The sequence below is a fragment of the Aethalodelphis obliquidens genome, unplaced genomic scaffold (genome assembly GCF_003676395.1).
Source record: "Aethalodelphis obliquidens isolate GAN/ISIS:26980383/991018 unplaced genomic scaffold, ASM367639v1 scaffold18, whole genome shotgun sequence".
Classification (NCBI taxonomy): domain Eukaryota; kingdom Metazoa; phylum Chordata; class Mammalia; order Artiodactyla; family Delphinidae; genus Aethalodelphis; species Aethalodelphis obliquidens.
Genome location: NW_020837962.1, coordinates 4156207 through 4174538, shown reverse-complemented (window position 1 = coordinate 4174538; position 18332 = coordinate 4156207). Strand labels below are relative to the sequence as shown.

General features: G+C 49.6%; 1 protein-coding gene across 1 annotated transcript; it reads right to left on the bottom strand.

The window, feature by feature from the left end:
- Window positions 1–1100: 1100 nt before the first annotated feature.
- On the bottom strand, window positions 1101–4096 carry LOC113626594 (vitellogenin-like). The gene is made up of 4 exons (XM_027118349.1): window positions 4083–4096; window positions 2146–2311; window positions 1935–2069; window positions 1101–1283 (listed from the first exon to the last, which is right to left on the bottom strand). The coding sequence occupies exons 1-4, from the start codon at window positions 4094–4096 to the stop codon at window positions 1101–1103; spliced, it is 498 nt and encodes a 165-aa protein (XP_026974150.1).
- Window positions 4097–18332: the final 14236 nt, after the last annotated feature.

The following is an 18332-nucleotide window of genomic DNA, read 5'->3' as shown; positions in this document are numbered from 1 at the left end:
GCAGTGAAAGCACCGGTTGTAACCACTGGACCACCAGGGAATTCCCTGAACTGTTCACTTTAAATAAATGAGTTGCACAGTATGTGAATTACATCTCAACTACAGCTGTTTAAAAAATGTATGTATGAAAAGGTCATTCCACTCAACGGGGAACCACCAGGTCCTGACACTAGATGTCCCAGTCACTGCCAGTGTCTGTGCCTGAGGGAGGGCTCAGGGGGCAGGTCAGCCTGGGATCTCAGCCTGGGCTCCGTGGAGCCAGAGGGAATGCTGGGAAGACCCAGGGCCTCAGTCCCCACCTGCTGGGTTCTCCCCAGGGTGGTGCAGGCAGGGAGTCTGTCCTCCGAGGCAAACATGATTCAACCCACCAGGGCTACAGAAAAGACCCCGGGGGTCCAAGTCCCAGCTCTCATTAGCTCTGTGACTTCAAACAAGTCATTTTATCTCTTGGAAACATTTTCCTTAAATGAAAAATACAACTAATAATAACAGTAACTTCCTAATGGGGTCATGATGAGAATTAAATTAAATAAGCCCCATAAAGCCCTCAGCACAGATACTGGCCCACAGTAAATCCTTCCAAACTGTCAGCAGTAAGAACTAACTACCCTTATTTCATTATTCAGGGAAACAGCCATTTTTCCATCATGGAAAACAAGAACAAAAACAAACAACTCTTTTCCTCAGATGCATGCCTTGCTTGTTTCTTTCTGTGCGAAATCATAGAAGGGACCCAAGCTCCAGGGGAGGCTACATGTTGGCAGGAACTTTCCAGAAAATCAGGAAACCTGAGTCAGTTTGCCCCCAAAATGGTCAGGTTGAAAGGTCATCAGATGTAAGGTGGATTCTCCCACAAAAGCTGGGAACCAGAAGATTCCATCTCCACTGAGGACCACCCAGGGAGGAGGCCAAGACCAAGCCTGGGCCATGTGAGCCGAGAGAAACTTCTAGAAAGAGAGGCTCACTCTCCTGACGATGGCCACTTTCAGAAACAGTTCAAGAGTGTCCAGACAGGGACAGAGGGATGGAGCCTAGGCTTGCTTGAGCCCCTCTGGCCAGGGGAGGCTGTGAGGCTCAACTAAGGGTCCCTGTACCCACCCTCATTCACCTGCGACAGCCGGGTCCTGGGGCATCTCATACAGCAGGGTGAGCGAGGAAAGGGTCCGCATCTGCACAGCACTCGCCTCCCCGGAGAGGGGCCCCACGGTGTCCAGCTCCATGCAGGATGCTTCCCCCAGCACTCCGGCCTGGAAACTCTGGACACAGGTCAGGCGGAAGGCCTCCTGGACCGTGGGGGGAAGAGGCGGAGGCTCAGGCCAGGCCTTGGCAGTGAGGGAAACCCCCCCCCCGGGGCCCCTGAAACCGGCAGCAAGGGCCAAGGCTGTGGGGGGGGAGCCCGCTGCGGGGGAGCTTCAGCACACCCCCTCCCCACAGAGAGAGGTGGAAGGCCAAGAAAAGCAAGAACGTGCAGTAAGCAGTAACCCCAAGGAGAGGAACGATAAAGCCTCAGCTGGAAAATGAATAACACCAGAGTCTGCAGTCCTGCATCAGCCTCCAGACGCTGAGGCTTTGTATAACCGTGTTAGCAGTGATCATCCCTTATCCTTATACAGTTGCTTACTATTTACACAACACTTTCACCTGCAGGGAGCTACGGACCCAAGAGGAGGAGAGGGGGAGAGGAGGGGAGAAGAGGGGGTAGGGCAAGGGGTGGAGGGAGAGGATGAGAGAAGAAGTGGGGGGAAGGGAATGGACAGAAGCAGCGGGAGGGGAGCAGAGTGGTGGGCAGAAGGGCTGAGAGATGGAGGGGGGAGGGGAGCAGAGAATAAAAAGAAAAGGGAGGGGGGCTAAGGAGGGAGGGGGGCTAAGGAGGGAGGAGGGGAAAGAAGGCGGCACTGCAAAGAGGATGGGAGGGTCTCGGGCACAGTACTCACCTCCGCTGCGGGCAGGGCCTGGGAGCGCAGGGAGGCGCGCACCCTGCGCAGGGAGCATCGCGCCAGGTCCTTGGTCTTGTGCAGCCTGGTTCCGCGTTGCTGATACATGGTGGGACACCTGCCCAGGATATCCTCCTGGGCGAGCGGGGCCCAGTCAGCCCCCTGCTCCCCCCTCACTCGACCACCCACCCCCTCCAGGCTCGAACCTCACCTCCTCGACGGTCTGGGGGCTGCGGGTGCCCGGGCGACCCTGCAGGAGGCTCAGCACAGCACGCTTCACGTTCAGCGTCCAGCGCGGCTCGGGGTGGCCAGGACACAGGCGTGCCACGCGCCCTGCCTGCAGGACGAAGCGCAGCGGCACGCGGCCCAGAGCGGCACTGCGCGGGGACCAGGCGTCAGGGGGAGGTGGTCCAAGGTCCCAGGCCACCTCTTCCGCAAGAGGGCCAGAACATCCCTGACCCTCCTGCGCACCACCCCATAGGTCAGTCCCGTGGGAAGCACCCAGGTACCCCCATATCGCCCCAAATGGTCTCGCTTCCCCTCCTCAGCTCAGCTCTCCAGCTACTTCTCAAACAACACAGGAGGCAGCCAACTCTCTGCTCCAAGCTGCTCCCAACCTTGCGGCCACTTGGAGGAAATGTACCTGTGTCAACCCAGCTTGAATAAACAACAAGCTGAGCTTCCAAGGGCATCCTGCATTGCAAAGCTTCTCATTCTCCCAGCTCACCAGGGAGGAAGCAGCCCCCACTCGCGCCGTATATGAGGAAGCTTAAGGCGCAGAGTGCTCAGGGCCACAGCTGGGATTCTAACCCGGGCAGGATGGCTCAGTCACAGGTCTCAGGAACCCTGAGCTGGAAGTGTCTGAGACTCCAGTACTGTACAGAGGAGGAAATGGGGTGGAGGGAGCTACCGGAGGCGATCACACAGCCAGCCTGCGAGGAGCTGGGACCAGAGTTCAGCACAATACTCTCTTCCCGCCACCCCCAGCCTGACAACAAGGAGTCTGTGTCTGGTATGGCCTGGTGAGGGAGGGGATGGGGCAGGTCGGGGGTGAGGGCTGGGGGAGTGCCCACCTTTGTGGACAGTGGATGGAGGTGGAAGAGAGAGGTGCCCCACGATAAAGGGGAAACTGCTAAAACCCCAAACCCCACCAGCTAGCCAGCAAGCAGAACCTTGAGGGATAAAAGTGGCCCTATTGAATCTCCCAGGGGAGGCTACCGCCCCCTCTCCAGCTCCCAGTGGAGTCTGGGGCCCCCAACCCTACCCCCACTGGAGGCAGCCCCCAGGGCCTCAGGCCTCGGGCTAGAGAAATGCTAATGGCGCCCGCCCCTTCCAGAATAGCTAGTGTCAGTCTGGTCTCTCAGGAGCTGACAGCCCTGCCCACTCGCATTTCTGATGAGGCGTCCAGGGACAATAGCCCAGGCTGTCCCCTCCGAGAAGACCACCCTAAGCTTTTCAGTAGGCCTCCATCTGCCCCCACAGCGGCATCCCCCATGCCTGTATACCCACACAAAGGCTTTATTTTTTTAACAAATGAATTTGCAATAAAAAAGGAAGAGGAATCTGTGGAGATGGGCTTGTCCTCAGGCTGGTGGCTGGACTGAGCTTTGAGGCCACTGAAGCCGCTGCTGCCGGGAGCCCTGGGAAACACAGCCCAGGGAGAATTCCAGGCTTGGCTGGGTCACAAAGGGGAGCTTGGCTTGGGAAGGGAGAAGCTATGGGTCTCCAGGAAAACCCCCATCTTAGCGGGGGTGGGGAAGGAGAAGGGCAGACCTCAATGGGTGCCCAGTGTCTTCCAGAATGTTCTTAAGGATTAAGGCCAGAGGGTGCTGGGCAGACACAAAATCTGGACACGCTGGGCGTGACAGCCAGGAAAATATGGGGCGAGTTCCTTCCACCAGATGAGGGAAGGCCGCCTGAGGCAATGTGGACTCATTCAGGGCTCCCACATCACGGACAGCTCACAATGGTCCTCATCAATGGTCTGGTCTGAGAGTTTCCACGGTCAAAACAAAGGTGGAACCCTCTTTGAACTTCAGTCCGAGACAGCCTCTTTCTGCTGCAGCAGGGTCACCCGAATCGGGTTCTTCCAATATAATTTGGTGCACCCAGTGCCCAGCGGCCATTGAAAGAGGGAGCAGGGCTCACATATCCAGCCCCATCGGGAGCAAGGCCCAGCGTCTTACCTCAAACTCTCTGACTCCTTCAGAACTTCCACCTTGGACCCCAGAATGGATGTCACCTGGAAGTGTTGGAGCTGAAGCAGAAAGCACGGAGAGCTGGTGACCTCTCCTGGGGAATTCCAGGCCCGCACCAGCACCGGCACCACCTAAAGTAGTTCTGGGACCCAGCATGACCCATGTGGAGGGTTAGGCAGAGAGATCCATCCCTTGAGCGGAAGAGTCTAGTGTTGGGCTGGTAGATGCCGAATGTCTCTAGGGATAAATAATTTAAATAGCCAGGCACCTCTGCTCCCCACTCAATGTACAGAAAGTTCTCATTAGCTTCTCGTTTTGCCCCAAAAGGCCCTGGAACTTTGAGTGAGAGATTCATACAGCTCCACGGTATAAACAAAACTAAGTTAGGATTGCAAAGCAAACCAAAAAAAAAGCGTTGTCATCTTGAATAAAAGACTTGGATGTCCCAGTACCACCATGGTTGCACGTGTGTGTTTGGGAGGGTCAGTGTGTGTGTGTGTACTTATTGCAAAAGATGGGCTCTCTAAAGATGAATAAAATCACCCCTAAAACCTGCATCCCTAACCTGACTGGTTTCATTTTTTTTTTAATTAGAGTATTTTGAGAGCAGTTTTAGGTTCATAGCAACACTGCAGGGAAGGTACAGAGATTTCCCGTATGCTCCCTGCCCCCAAAGATGCACAGCCTCCCCAGTATCAACATCCCCACCAGCGTGGAACATTTGTTACAACTGATGAACTTACACTGACACGTCATTACCACCCAGAGCCCGTAGTATACATATGGGTTCCTTGGTGTCATACATTCTATGGGTTTGGAGAAATGTATGATGACACGTATCCACCGTTACAGTATCACATGGTTTCACTGCCCCGTGATTTCACTTTTTCAAAGTAACCAGTCCTCATTCATCTTGTCTAAAACCTAATTCCCCTGTCTCCTCAACACCAGCTCCCCTCCCCCGACAGAGGGTCTGTCACCTCCCCAGTAACCCAGGCTTGAAATCTTAGGGTGAAAGACAGTTCCACTTGACACTGAGATGTGGTCCAGGACAATGAATCCCTCGGCCACATTACCAATACCGCTTATGTCTGACCACTTGCTTGAAAGCTATCCATGATAACTGTATTTTTAAAGCATATGTTTTAAAAGTTTAGGAGAGACAGGAGAGAGATTTTTTTTTAAAAAAAAACTACTGAACTGCACACTTTAAAAGGGTAAACTGGGGCTTCCCTGGTGGCGCAGTGGTTGAGAGTCTGCCTGCTGATGCACGGGACACGGGTTCGTGCCCCGGTCCGGGAAGATCCCACATGCCGCGGAGCGGCTGGGCCCGTGAGCCATGGCCGCTGAGCCTGCGCGTCCGGAGCCTGTGCTCCGCAACGGGAGAGGCCACAACAGTGAGAGGCCCGCGTACCGCCAAAAAAAAAAAAAAAAAAGGGTAAATTGGGATTTCCCTGGTGGTGCAGTGGTTAAGACTCCACGCTCCCAATGCAGGGGGCCCGGGTTCTATCCCTGATCCAGGAACTAGATCCCACATGCATGCCGCTACTAAGAGTTCGCATGCCGCAACTAAGAAGCCCGTGTGCCGCAACTAAGGAGATAGCAAGCCACAACTAAGGAGCCCTCAAGTCACAACTAAGGAGCTCAACTGCCACAACTAAGGAGCCCATGTGCTGCAACTAAGAAGTCAGAGAGCTGCAAATAAGGAGCCTGTGAGCCACAACTAAGGAGCTTGCCTGCCACAACTAAGACCCGACGCAACCAAATAAATACATAAATAAATAAATATGAAAAAAAGGTAAACTTTATAGGGTTTTTACACTAAAAAAATAAAAACTAATTTTTTAAAAGGGAATGAAGTCCTGGGGACTTCCCTGGCAGTCCAGCGGTCAAGACTCCATGCTCCCAATGCAGGGGCATGGGTTCGATCCCTGGTCGGGGAACTAAGATCCTACATACCGTGTGGTGTGGCCAAAAAATTTTTAAAAATAAAAATATACACTTTGAATTAAAATACAACACCAACATATTTTAAAAATAAAGGTGGGGGCGACTTCCCTGGTGGTCCAGTGGTTAAGACTCCACACTCCCAATTCAGGGGGCCCAGGTTCTATCCCTGGTCGGGGAACTAGATCCCACATGCATGCTGCAACTAAGAGTTCACATGCCACAACGAAGAAGCCTGCATGCTGCAACAAAGACCCGGCGTGGCCAGAATAAATAAATAAATATTTAAAAAGAAACAAAGCTGGGAAGTATCATATTAAAAAAAAAAGGGGGGGGGGGTAATGACGTTCTGCTACATGCTACAATGTGGATGAACCTTGAAGACCTTATAAAAGGTGAAAGAAGCCAGACACAAAAGGTCACAGGTTGATCGTGAGTTGTTTGTGATAAGTGACTGCACTTACATGAGACATCTGGAATCGGCAAATTCACAGGGACAGAAAGTAGAATAGAGGTTACCAGGGGCTGTGAGAAGGAGAAGAGGGGAGTTAGTGTTTAAGGGGTACAGTGCTTCTGTTTAGGATGATGAAATGTTCTGGATACGGAGAGTGGTGATGGTTACACAACATTAGGAATATACTTATTGCTACTGAATTGTACACTTGAAATGGTTAAAATGGTAAAGTTTATGTTATGTACATTTTACCCCAATAAAAAAAAATTTTTTTTAATCAAAATAAAAAGCAGCCAGGCACAAAAGAGAACATCCTGTATGAGTCCATTAAAGAGAAGTTCAGGGACTTGCCGGGTGGTCCAGTGAGTAGGACTCTGAGCTCCCAATGCAGGGGGCCCAGGTTCGATCCCTGGTCGGGGAACTGGATCACACGTGCCATAACTAAGAAGCCTGCATGCTGCAACTAAGAGTCCACATGCCGTAACTAAGAAGCCCGCATGCCGCAATGAAGACCCGGCCGCAGCCTAAATAAATAAATAAATATTTAAAGAGAAGTTCAAAGGCAGGCAAAACTAATCTATGGTGCTAGAACTCAGGAGAGCCTTTGGCAGAAGTGACTGGAAGAGAGAATGAGGGCGGTTATGGGGGTTTCGTGATCTGGGGGTGGCTACAGAGGAGTGTTTAATCAGTGAAATTCATTGTTCTCAATACTTATTTTCACCCTTTTCCCTCAAAAATATATTTAATTGATTGCATCCTGAGTGGTTGTAAATTTTCCATTTATGCCACAAATAGATTTTTTTGGTTTTTGTTTTGGCTGCGCCACGTGGCTTGTGGGATCTTAATAGCCCGACCAGGGATTGGACCCGTGCTCCCTGCAGTGGAAGCGCGGAGTCCTAACCACCGGACTGCCAGGGAAGTCCCTGTGCCACAAATCTTTGAAATGAGCCAATTCTTTCTACCCTTGCCAACATTAGACATTATCAATTTTATTAATGCTAAAAACAAAGCAAACAAGCAATTAAAACCGCAGTACACAATTTGCCTTGTGAAAACTGGCCCTGCAGAAAAAACAACTACTAGTGTTTTGATAGACATTAAAGGACAGCAAAGACTAGTAAAGTAGCAGCTCTGACCAGGACTAACATTTCGGATAGTTTAAGAATTCAGAGGCAGCTCAGAGCCACCCCATAAAAGACCCCATCCGGAGGTCTACATGAAACATAACAAAAGAGTTTGGGTTTTGGTTTTTGTTTGTTTGTTTGTTTGCCATGCGCCGCCCGGCTTGCAGGATCTTAGTTCCCCAACCAGCCCTGGCAATGAAAGCGCCAAGTCCTAACCACTGGACAGCCAGGGAATCCCCCAAAGCAGTTTTGAGAAACTCTTGTCAGCAAGTGCTCCAGCCAGTTCAAAAACGCTTCCCAAGTAGGACATAAGACTTTAATGAAAACTAAGAGACCATTTAGGCAGGGTGGGAGGGTTTGTCCAGGAAACACATGAGAGTCATCAGAAAGGGGACAGAGAAGAATGGGCAGGCATTTCCACTTGCAAGAACATGGAGGAACTTCAGGAAAATCTTGATGAAAAAGAAACCTACAACCACCAAGAGAATCTAGCTCATAATTCCACCTTGACTGAAGCCAGTACTAACACCACCACTGCCCAGTATAGGCATACCTCGTTTTATCGTGCTTCCCAGATATTGCTTTTTTTTTTTTTTTTTTTTGCGGTACACGGGCCTCTCACTGTTGTGGCCTCTCCCGTTGCGGAGCACAGGCTCCGGACGCACAGGCTCAGCGGCCATGGCTCACGGGCTTAGCCGCTCCACGGCATGTGGGATCTTCCCGGACTGGGGCACGAACCTGTGTCCCCTGCATTGGCAGGTGGACTCTCAACCACTGCGCCACCAGGGAAGCCCAATGTTGCATTTTTTATTGTACAAACTGAAGGTTGCATCAAGCAAATCTATCAACACAACTTTTTCCAAGAACATTTGCTCATTTTGTCTCTGTGTCACATTTTAGTAATTTTAAAAAGATTTCAAACTTTTTCATTATTATTTTGTTAGCATGAGCTGTGTAAGTGATCTTTAATGTTACTATTAGATAGTACAACTCACTGATGGCTCAGATGATAATTAGCATTTTTTAGCAATAAGATACTTTTTATTTAAGGCATGTACTTTCTTTACACATCATGCTATTGCATACTTAACAGACTACAGTATAGGGTGAACATAGCTTTGATATGCACTGGGAAACCAAAAAACTTGTGTAACTTGCCTTATTTCAATATTTGCTTCATTTCAGTGGCCTGGAACCGAACCTGTAGTATCTCCGAGGTGTGCCTATACAAAGGAACCCAGGGGAGGCCTGGAGGCCCCAACCAGGTCTTCGGTGTCCACCCTAGTCTGCTCCTTTGTCTACAAGACCTTAACTTGCTCTGACTTTGCTCACCCCTGGGACTTGCAGCTTCCCCAGTTGTGACTCTCAGTCCTCCCAAGGACACAGCCTGTCCCCATCCTGTGGCTCTACTTGCTCCAAGAAATACCCTTCACTCCTTCTTTAACCCCCGCTCCTCCCCCCACTGGACCTACCATGGTACCTCCTCCAACCAAAATGACACCACGTTCTCATGTTACTCTAGAGCCCCCACTCGCTGAATTTGAGATTCCTCAGAAAGCTCCTCTCCATTTATCAGACAAATGGGAAATTTCAGGGGACTGTGGCTTCCCCTTGGCCGTCCCCCATGTCAATGTGACCTCCTGGTTACCCAAAGATACTCACCCGTAAAGCCATCTGGCAGGGGCCAAGCACATCAAGGGTGACCAAGCCTTGGAGACCAAGGCCACTCCCTTCCTCCTGGGCCCCCTGCAGGCTGGTGCTGGTGTTGGTGGAAAAGTGATAGGTGTATCTGGTGCCCAGGGGGAGGTGGGGATCAGCTGAACCTGGAGGGCAGAGGACGCAGTGTCACCTTGACAATCCAAAACCTTTTGAGACTCAACTCCACCTGGACTACCTAGCCATCCTTACTGCCACCTCCCTCTCTCCTTTGGTCCATGAGCTGCCTGCTCCCAGCTCAGGGGAAGGCTGGGTGGCTGCAGACCCCAAGAGAGTGAAGGAGAAAATAAAGATAATAACAATAAGTGCTTAGTAAATGTTACCCAGTGTTTCATGTTCTAGGCCCTCTTCTGAGAGCTTTACACACATCAGGGTTTTCCAGCCTCGGCAGTATTAATATTTTGGGCCGTGTAATTCTGCTGTGCACTGCAGGATGTTTAGCAGCATCTCCAGCCTCTACCCCCTGGATGCCAGTAGCACACCCCAGTTGTGACAAGCAAAAATGTCTCCACAATTTGCAAAATGTCCCTGGGAGATACAATCATCCTTGTTGAGAACCACTGATCTATTTTATATTAACTTATGGAAGCCTCATAACAACTCTGAGGTGGGCACTCTTATTTTCTCCATTTTACAGAGTTGGAAACCAAGGCTAAGAGAGGTTAACTAACTTACCCAAGGTTGCACAGCTGAGATCCAAACCTTGGCAGTCTGATTCCTCACCTACTGCCTTGGTGGTTATCAGTGGGGGCAGGAGGTGGGTTGGAGAGATTATCCTGATCTTTACAGAAAACAGAGCTGTAGGGCTGGACAGTCTGGAGGTATTGGGGAGGTGAAGTAGGTGCTCTGGGGAAGATCAGATCTAAGGAGCAGTTGTCTTCCTTCCTTCCTTCCTCCCTCCCTCCCTCCCTTCCCTCCCTCCTTCCCTCCCTCCCTTCTTTATTTTTTTAATGAAATCTAGTTGATTTACAATGTGCCAATCTCTGCTGTACAGCAAAGTGACTTGGTTATACACATATAGACATTTTTACATATTCTTTTCCATTATGGTTTATCAGAGTCTATGATTCTTGAACCTTCTATTTAGACCAGCGGACCAATTGCAAAATACTATTAAATTACTAATTATGACACCTCACCCTTTTCCTGGGCTTGGAATTGAATTAACATATTCATGTTAATTTCTTTGTGCTCAAATATAACCACATCTCACACATTCCCAAAACGCTTCTTTCCAAACAATTTGCCCCAAGTTTCTCTAATCTACTCTACCCCGAGATGCAAACAGAATCACTTGGCTGAAGTCTTTTACTCCACCTGGAGACCACAAGGTATGAGGAAAAAGCCCAGGGGCCTTAGGGCTGGGATGGCTTAAGGCCATTTTAAGCTGAGGGTGCTATTTGCTTCTCTAAATGCTGGTGACTTGGTGGCCTTTGCAGAACGGGTCTTGCTCCTCCCAAATGGCCTCCCTGGGAATGTGGCCAAGGCCCTCTGGGGTTGTCCCTAATCACACCTGGCAGTGGTCAGCTTCGCCTCCCCAACCACCTACTGGCCCTGTCTCAGGTTCAGGGTCACCAGAAGTGTGATAAGGTCTCCGGAGAGACTTGCTCACCTGAGCATGAAGTCATGCAGGAGGCCGCCTGCTCCACCGGCGAGTCTGGAATTTCTGAAATCACAAATCAGATGGAAGCAGGGCAAGGCCAGGAGGAGGCTCGCGACCGCCCCACCCCGTGGGCTGCTGACCTGCTCTTGAAAGAGGACATTTAAGGGTCCGGGGGCCAAGGGGACAAAAAGAGATAATTCCAGCTCTCCTCTCTCTCATGGGGCTGGGAGTGACTCCCTGCCCCGTCCCCACCCTGCTCTTCCCCATCTTGGGCACTGGCATCACCGTCATCCCATTGCTAGAGCTGGTACCTGGGAGTCGTGTGTGCTTCCCCTCTTTTCCCTTATCATCACCCCAAGTCCCATGTGCCAGCAAGTGGTGCCAATTCCATCAGGCCTCCCTCCATCCATCCCCCCTCCCTCCACCTACCCATCCATCCCCCCTCTATTCATCCCTCCCTCCCTCCCTCCATCCATCCCCCTCCCTCCACCTACCCATCCATCCCCCCTCTATTCATCCCTCCCTCCCTCCCTCCATCCCCCCTCTATTCATTCCTCCCTCCCTCCCTCCATCTACCCCCCTCCCTCCCTCCATCTACCCATCCATCCCCCCATCTACCCATCCATCCCCCCCATTCATTCCTCCCTCCTTCCCTCCACCTACCCATCCATCCCCCCATTCATTCCTCCCTCCCTCCATCCATCCCCCCTCTATTCATCCCTCCCTCCCTCCACCTACCCATCCATACCCCCCTCTATTCATTCCTCCCTCCCTTCCTCCATCCATCTACCCCTCCCTCCCTCCCTCCACCTACCCATCCATCCCCCCCTCTATTCATTCCTCCCTCCCTCCCTCCATCTACCCCTCCCTCCCTCCATCTACCCATCCATCCCCCCCATTCATTTCTCCCTCCCTCCCTCCATCCATCTACCCCTCCCTCCCTCCCTCCCTCCATCTACCCATCCATCCCCCCTCTATTCATTCCTCCCTCCCTTCCTCCATCCATCTACCCCTCCCTCCCTCCATCTACCCATCCATCCCCCTCTATTCATTCCTCCCTCCCTCCCTCCATCCATCTACCCCTCCCTCCCTCCCTCTACCCATCCATCCCCACCTCTATTCATTCCTCCCTCCCTCCCTCCATCCTTCTCTCTCTCCATCTCCATCACCATCACTCTAGGCAAAGCCACATCTTCTCTCACCTAGACAACTGCAGCAGCCTCCTAACTATCCCCCATGTCTACGGTTCATCCCCCACAGTTTTAAAAGTCTAAATCCAGTCACATCACTCCCTGCTTAACAGCCCCTAAGTCTCTCACCCCACCCACCCCAACCCATATGCACTCATAATAAAAGCCTTCCCATGAGAGCTGGCCTCTGTCTGCCCCTCTGGCCACATCTCACCCCCACTCCTGACCTCCAGCCATGCTGGTCCTTCTCCAGCTCAAGGCCTTTGCACATGCTGTTCCTTCTGGCCTCAACACTCTTCCACCTGCTCTCACATCCTAGGCTCCTTCAGGCCTCAGCATAAACATCTCTCCCCAGCGACTTCCCTGGTGGTCCAGTGGCTAAGACCCGCACTCCCAGTGCAGGGGGCCTGGATTCGATCCCTGGTCAGGGAACTAAATTCCGTATGCCACAACTAAAGATCCCACATGCCTCAACAAAGACACAGCACAGCCAAATCAGTCAATCAATCAATCAATCAATAAAACATCTCTCCCTGACCTCACCTCTCAGTGTCTATCTCTGATACAGACCTGGTAGTCTATCTTAGCATCCTATTCTCTTCATAAGGCTTGTGAAACTTTAATGATTTCATTATTTTGGTCACATTTGTCAAAACTGTATCCCCCAGCTCCTGATCCCCAGGACAGACTGGAATGATTAAATGAATGAATACAACTAACACTTGCACAGCAGTTACCGTGCGCCAAGCACTGTTCCAAGCAATTTATACATTAAACGCCTTCAACCTCCTGAGAGTCCCCTGAGGTAAGGGCAATTATTACTCCCATTTTACAGATAAAGACACTGAGGCATAGAGACTGAGAGCACACAGTTAGGAGGGGAGCCAGCATTTCAACCCAGGCACCCTGAGTCCACAGCCTTAACCACTACATTATCATGAAGGAATGAGTGAGTGAATAAAGGAACAGGTGAACCAACAAAGGCAAGACCCAGAGGCTACAGCAATAAAGGACGCTTATCTAGTTTGGCTCCCCAGCAGATCTCGTAATACCTCATTTAGCCACCATCTAAGCTGCAGAACAACCAGAGTATGAACAGAACGGCCAGGGACCTCCTCAGTCTGCTGAGGACACTCTGCAGGGGATCCTCAGACCTCCTGCCTGGGAAGGGTCAGCATCTCTCCATCTGCCTGTCCCAACGTCACCTGAAAGCCTCCCCATTTCCGCCTGTCAACTCCTCATCTGTCCTTCCCTCCAACCACACGCCTGGGCATTTCCTGGGCATCACCCATACCCTTCCAGAACAGCCTTAGTCAGGGGTCCATCTGCAGGCACTTTCATACAATGACGTTCCAATAATACCATTTCTATCCTCAAAACCACCCCACTGTGCCTCAACTGGTAATCATTACACATACCACCCTGTTTAATCCCTCAAGAAAAATACACTTGCCCAGAATGGGGGGAAAGTGCATTTTATACCATTCCATTTAAACCCTTTGAAATAATAGAACATGTTAGGGTATTTGGCAGGGTTTTTTCCCCCCCTGAATGTTTTGGCTCATCCAACAAAATGCTCTTTGCATTAAAGTAGAATATCAATGGCTAAAATCACATTTCAAAGACATTTCAGTCAGTCTCCTTTCAACTTTCTTTCAACTCTGATCACTTGGACCCTGGGCGTCAGATTGAACATGTGTGTGCATAATCTTTAAACTCCCAGTTGTGCACAGACCCAGCCTTCTGGCTTCTTTGCTCCACCGAACCTCTACATCTGCTTTTCAGCCCTGCTATGCGAGGGCAGTGATGCCTACAAGCCCAGGTCCAACACGAGCTCCCAGGAGTAAAGTGTGTTCTCAGAGCGTTCTGCTCGAACCAAGTCTGTTTCCCCTCCATTTCTCAAGCACTCAAAAAGACATATCTCAAGTTTAAAAAAGGTTTCAGAAAAACAAAGACCATTCGATGATCCTACTAAATAAATCAACCAAGAAGGGAAAAACAGTGAGTGCTGGGAGGTAATAAATCTTTCCATCACCTCTAGGGAGAGATCTGAAATGGATTGAAATTGATGTCATCTCATTGCAGAAATGAAATCAAGTCTCATTTCAGCTTTCTCAGGTGTCAGTTGTGATCCCCGTTCATGTATATATCCAGCCAGCACAAGATTCACTAAACACCAGCTGTGTGAGAGGCAAATAGGTGAAAATACAGTGAGTAAAACAGCTGTGATCGGACCTGCACTGTCTGGGACAGTAGCCACCAGCCACATTTCACATGTGGCTGGTGTTATGAAGAAACCTTTAATTAAATTTAAATTAAAAACTGTGCTCAAGTCAGTTATTGGAAAACTTTTAAGTATGTTTGAAACAACTTAGTATACAAAAGTACTTTTTCAACTTGAAATTTTAAGAAATCTAAAAAGAGATCAAGTATTTGCAATGAAAATTTGGCATCCAAACTGAAATATGTTCTAAGTATAAAGTACACACTGGGTTTCAAGGAACAGGAAATACATCTTGTTAATACTTTTTATATCAATTACATTTTCTAATGATATTTTAGATATATTGGGTTAAGTACAATAATTATTAAATTAATTTCACTTGCTTTTTTTTTTTTTACACTTTTTAAGTGTGGCTGCTTGAAAATTTTAAATTACATATTGGCTTGCATTGTATTTTTAATGGATAGCACTGTCCTGTACCTTCCTGCAGTAAATAGACAACAAAGTAAAGTTCATTCCACATTGTTACCCTGCATCGGAGTATTAGTATCCCTGCAGACAGCTAAGCATCCCTGCACCCAGGCTCAGGGGCCTGGAAGTCAGCATTTCCTCACTCAGGATTTCAGATCTGGTCTCAGTTTCCAGAGGATGTTGGTGAAAGTTGGGAGTGAGAGATGAGGGATCCACCTGTAATCTCTCCCTCCTTTTCCCCATGAAAGGCAAAACCAAGGGAGGCAGCAGAAGGACAGGTAAACATACATTTGGCTGTAAAAACACTGTCCCCAGTGCATCTGGGCTGCCGCCATTCCACCCCGGAAGGAATAGGATTGCAGCAGCTTTACTTACTCCCTGAAGTCGCGGCCGTCAGCACCCAGAGCAGGACCAGACCAAGGAGCCCCATGGACGCTGGCACTGCCGCTGGCCCGAGGGAGACACAGCCAGCCTCTCTCTCCAGAGCGGCTCAGAGCAGCCCAGAAAGGAACCTTCTTTCCCGAAGCGGAGGGCTTAGCTTCAATTCACACTCCCAGCACAGGAGTTGGGGATGGGAAGGGGCGGAGGTGGCTTCCAGGGCGAAGACCCAGCCAGTCAAGAGCCTCCAATAAAGTTCTTAGCACGGGGAGGGAGGGAGGGGCTTCTGACCAGTGAGGGGGGAAAATCCCTTTTCAGCCTGGGGGAAAAAAAAGGGTTTGCCTCTTCAAGCCTTGGAAATGAAGCTCTCAGGGCAGAAGGCAACATAGCATCGTTTACCTTTTTGTGTGTGTGGTCTAATAGATATAAAATTTACCATTTTAACCATTTTAAAGTGGCGATTTGGTGGCGTTGAATACATTCACAGCATTGTGCAACCGTCACCACTATCGAGTTCTGAGGTCTGATTTTGGGCTTGTCTTTCCCAGCACTCATGGTGGACGAAGCAAAGAGAAGGGCCAGCCCAACCTCGGAAACGGCTCTCAGCAGCTGAGGGGTGTTTCAATCCTTCAGGCCCAAGGCCTCCCTCCTGCACACATTAGGACCACCAGCAGAGAAGGGGCGCAAGTCCTCTGGGAGGCCGGGGGTCCTCTCACACGTGATCCCAAGCCCCACATCTACCTGCACCCTTTGGTGTTTAGGCTCCAGGCAGCAGAGTTCCTCAGCCACCACCTCCGTCAGCCCCTGCAGGCCTCGTGGACCAGCCCCTCCTCTTATGTACCTGCTTCCCACAATAAGTGTGCTTTTTTATAAACCACTTTATTGAGATAATATATCACACAATTCTCCCATTTAAAGTACACAATTCAATGGTTTTTAGTATATTCGCAGACTTGTGCAACCAACACCAGAACCAATTTTAGAACATTTTCATCACCGTAAGAGATAATCCCACCCCCCATAAGCAGTCATTCCTCATTCCTGTCACCCCAGTCCCTGGTCACCACTGCTCTGCTTTCTGTCTCCATGGATTTACCTCTTTGGGTCATTTCATAGAAATGGAATCATTCAATACGTGGCCCGTCATGTCTGGCTTCTTTCAGTGAGATCATGCTTTCTAGGTTCAGCCATGCTGTAGTGTGTGTCAGTATTTCATTCCTTTTTATAGCTGAATATTGTGTCATCAAATGGATAAGCCACATTTGTTTGTTCGTTCATCCCTCAATTAACAGTTAGATGTAATTTTGTTAAAGTTAAATTAAGACCCACTTGACTGGTTGACACATCATGTCTTATGGAAATAATTATGCTTTGTCTTTTTTTTTTTTTTTTTTTTTGGCCATGCCACGTGGCTTGTGGGATCTTAGTTCCCTGACCAGGGATTGAACCCGGGCCCTTGGCATTGAAAGCACTGAGTCCTAACCACTGAACCACTGGGGAATTCCCTAATCAGGCTTTTAGACTTGGGCCATTTTCTTTTATATTTTGAAACCAGTAATTTCACCTTCCCATCCTCCAGCTCAAACATCTTCACTGGCTGAGCGCAGAAACCCCCATAGGGCTGAAGATTCAAACAGCCCTTCAGCTTACAGCTGCCTGGGGGCCCTCGATGTGTTCTGGGGGGCTACTAAATGCTTTGAGGAAAAGCAGAAAACTACATCTGACAGGGCTGGCCTGGAGGAGCTAAAATTCTTGAAGGGAAATGAGATGCACGTGCAAAAAAACAAGAAATGTACCAAGGAGAGCTCTGGTTAGAAAGGAATGGTTATTGTGTGGGGAGTCACTGGGAGCAATTTACAAAGGAGAGATTTCCCCGGGACTTCAAAGAATAGATAGTAATGTTACTAGAAAACTGTATACTTGCAACTAGGAGAGAAATAAGTCCTGGAGACCTAATACACAGTACAGTGATTACAGACAACAAAATGGTATTGTAAACATTGAACTTGCAAAGAAACTAGATTGAATTTTTCCCAACACTAGGTGATAATTATATGATGCAAGAGAGGTGTTAGCTAATGCTACGATGGCAACCGTATTGCAATATAAATGTATCAAACTAATATGTTCCAGGCCTTAAACTCACATAATGTCATATGTCAAATATATCTCAATTAAAAGAAAACTGGGGGCTTCCCTGGTGGCGCAGTGGTTAAGAATCCGCCTGCCAACGCAGGAGACACAGGTTCGAGCCCTGGCCCGGGAAGATCCCACATGCCGTGGAGCAACTAAGCCTGTCCACCACAACTACCGAGCCTGCGCTCTAGAGCCTTTGAGTCACAGCTACTGAAACCCTCGCACCTAGAGCCTGTGCTCCGCAACAAGAGAAGCCACCTCAATGAGAAGCCCGCGCACCACAACAAAGGGTAGCCCCTGCTCGTGGCAACTAGAGAAAGCCTGCACACAGCAACTAAGACCCAACACAGCCAAAAATAAATAAATAAATAAATAGATTAAAAAAAAAAAAAAAAAACTGTATGGGTACAGGGCAAAGCACTCACTGAATATCAACTCATTCAGTCAAACCTCCCCGCCTGCCCGCCCGCCCCCACTAACAACAATCTGCAAGGTTGAACTAGCAGCATCCCATTGTACAGACAAAGAAGAGAAACAGAGAGGTTAAGTCACTTGCCCAAAGTCACACAGCTTGTGAGGATTTTAAACCCAGTGCTGCTCCAGAGTCCCTGTTCTTTTGACTTAGGCAGCTTCGCTCAACGGTTATCACTTCCTCCATCTCTTCCTCCTGGAGACTCTGGTCTCTGCCCACAAGTCTGGATTCCTTCTCCTTTCACAGCCAGGAATCTGAAAGAAAACCATGCAACCTTCCATGTGGTGTTTCCCAGTTAATACAGCGACATCACAGTCTAGGCCTGGAAAATCAGAACCATGGTGGGGGGCGCCTCCCCCCAGGCCCTTCTCATGACCATCGGGGTCTGCCGATCTGCCGGAGTTGACGGGGGTAGGGCTCCGGGCATCTCTGGCCTCCCTTCCCCGTGTCTGTGATTACTGGACAAAAATCTGATGCCCTGATAG

Bases quoted from the DNA above. Each gene is read 5' to 3' on its own strand.
- LOC113626594 (XM_027118349.1), bottom strand. The intron at 2,070-2,145 runs GTGAGGTTCGAG...CCGCTCGCCCAG, and splicing joins GCCCCCAGACCGTCGAGGAG to GAGGATATCCTGGGCAGGTG. The intron at 1,284-1,934 runs GTGAGTACTGTG...CCCACGGTCCAG, and splicing joins AGGCCCTGCCCGCAGCGGAG to GAGGCCTTCCGCCTGACCTG.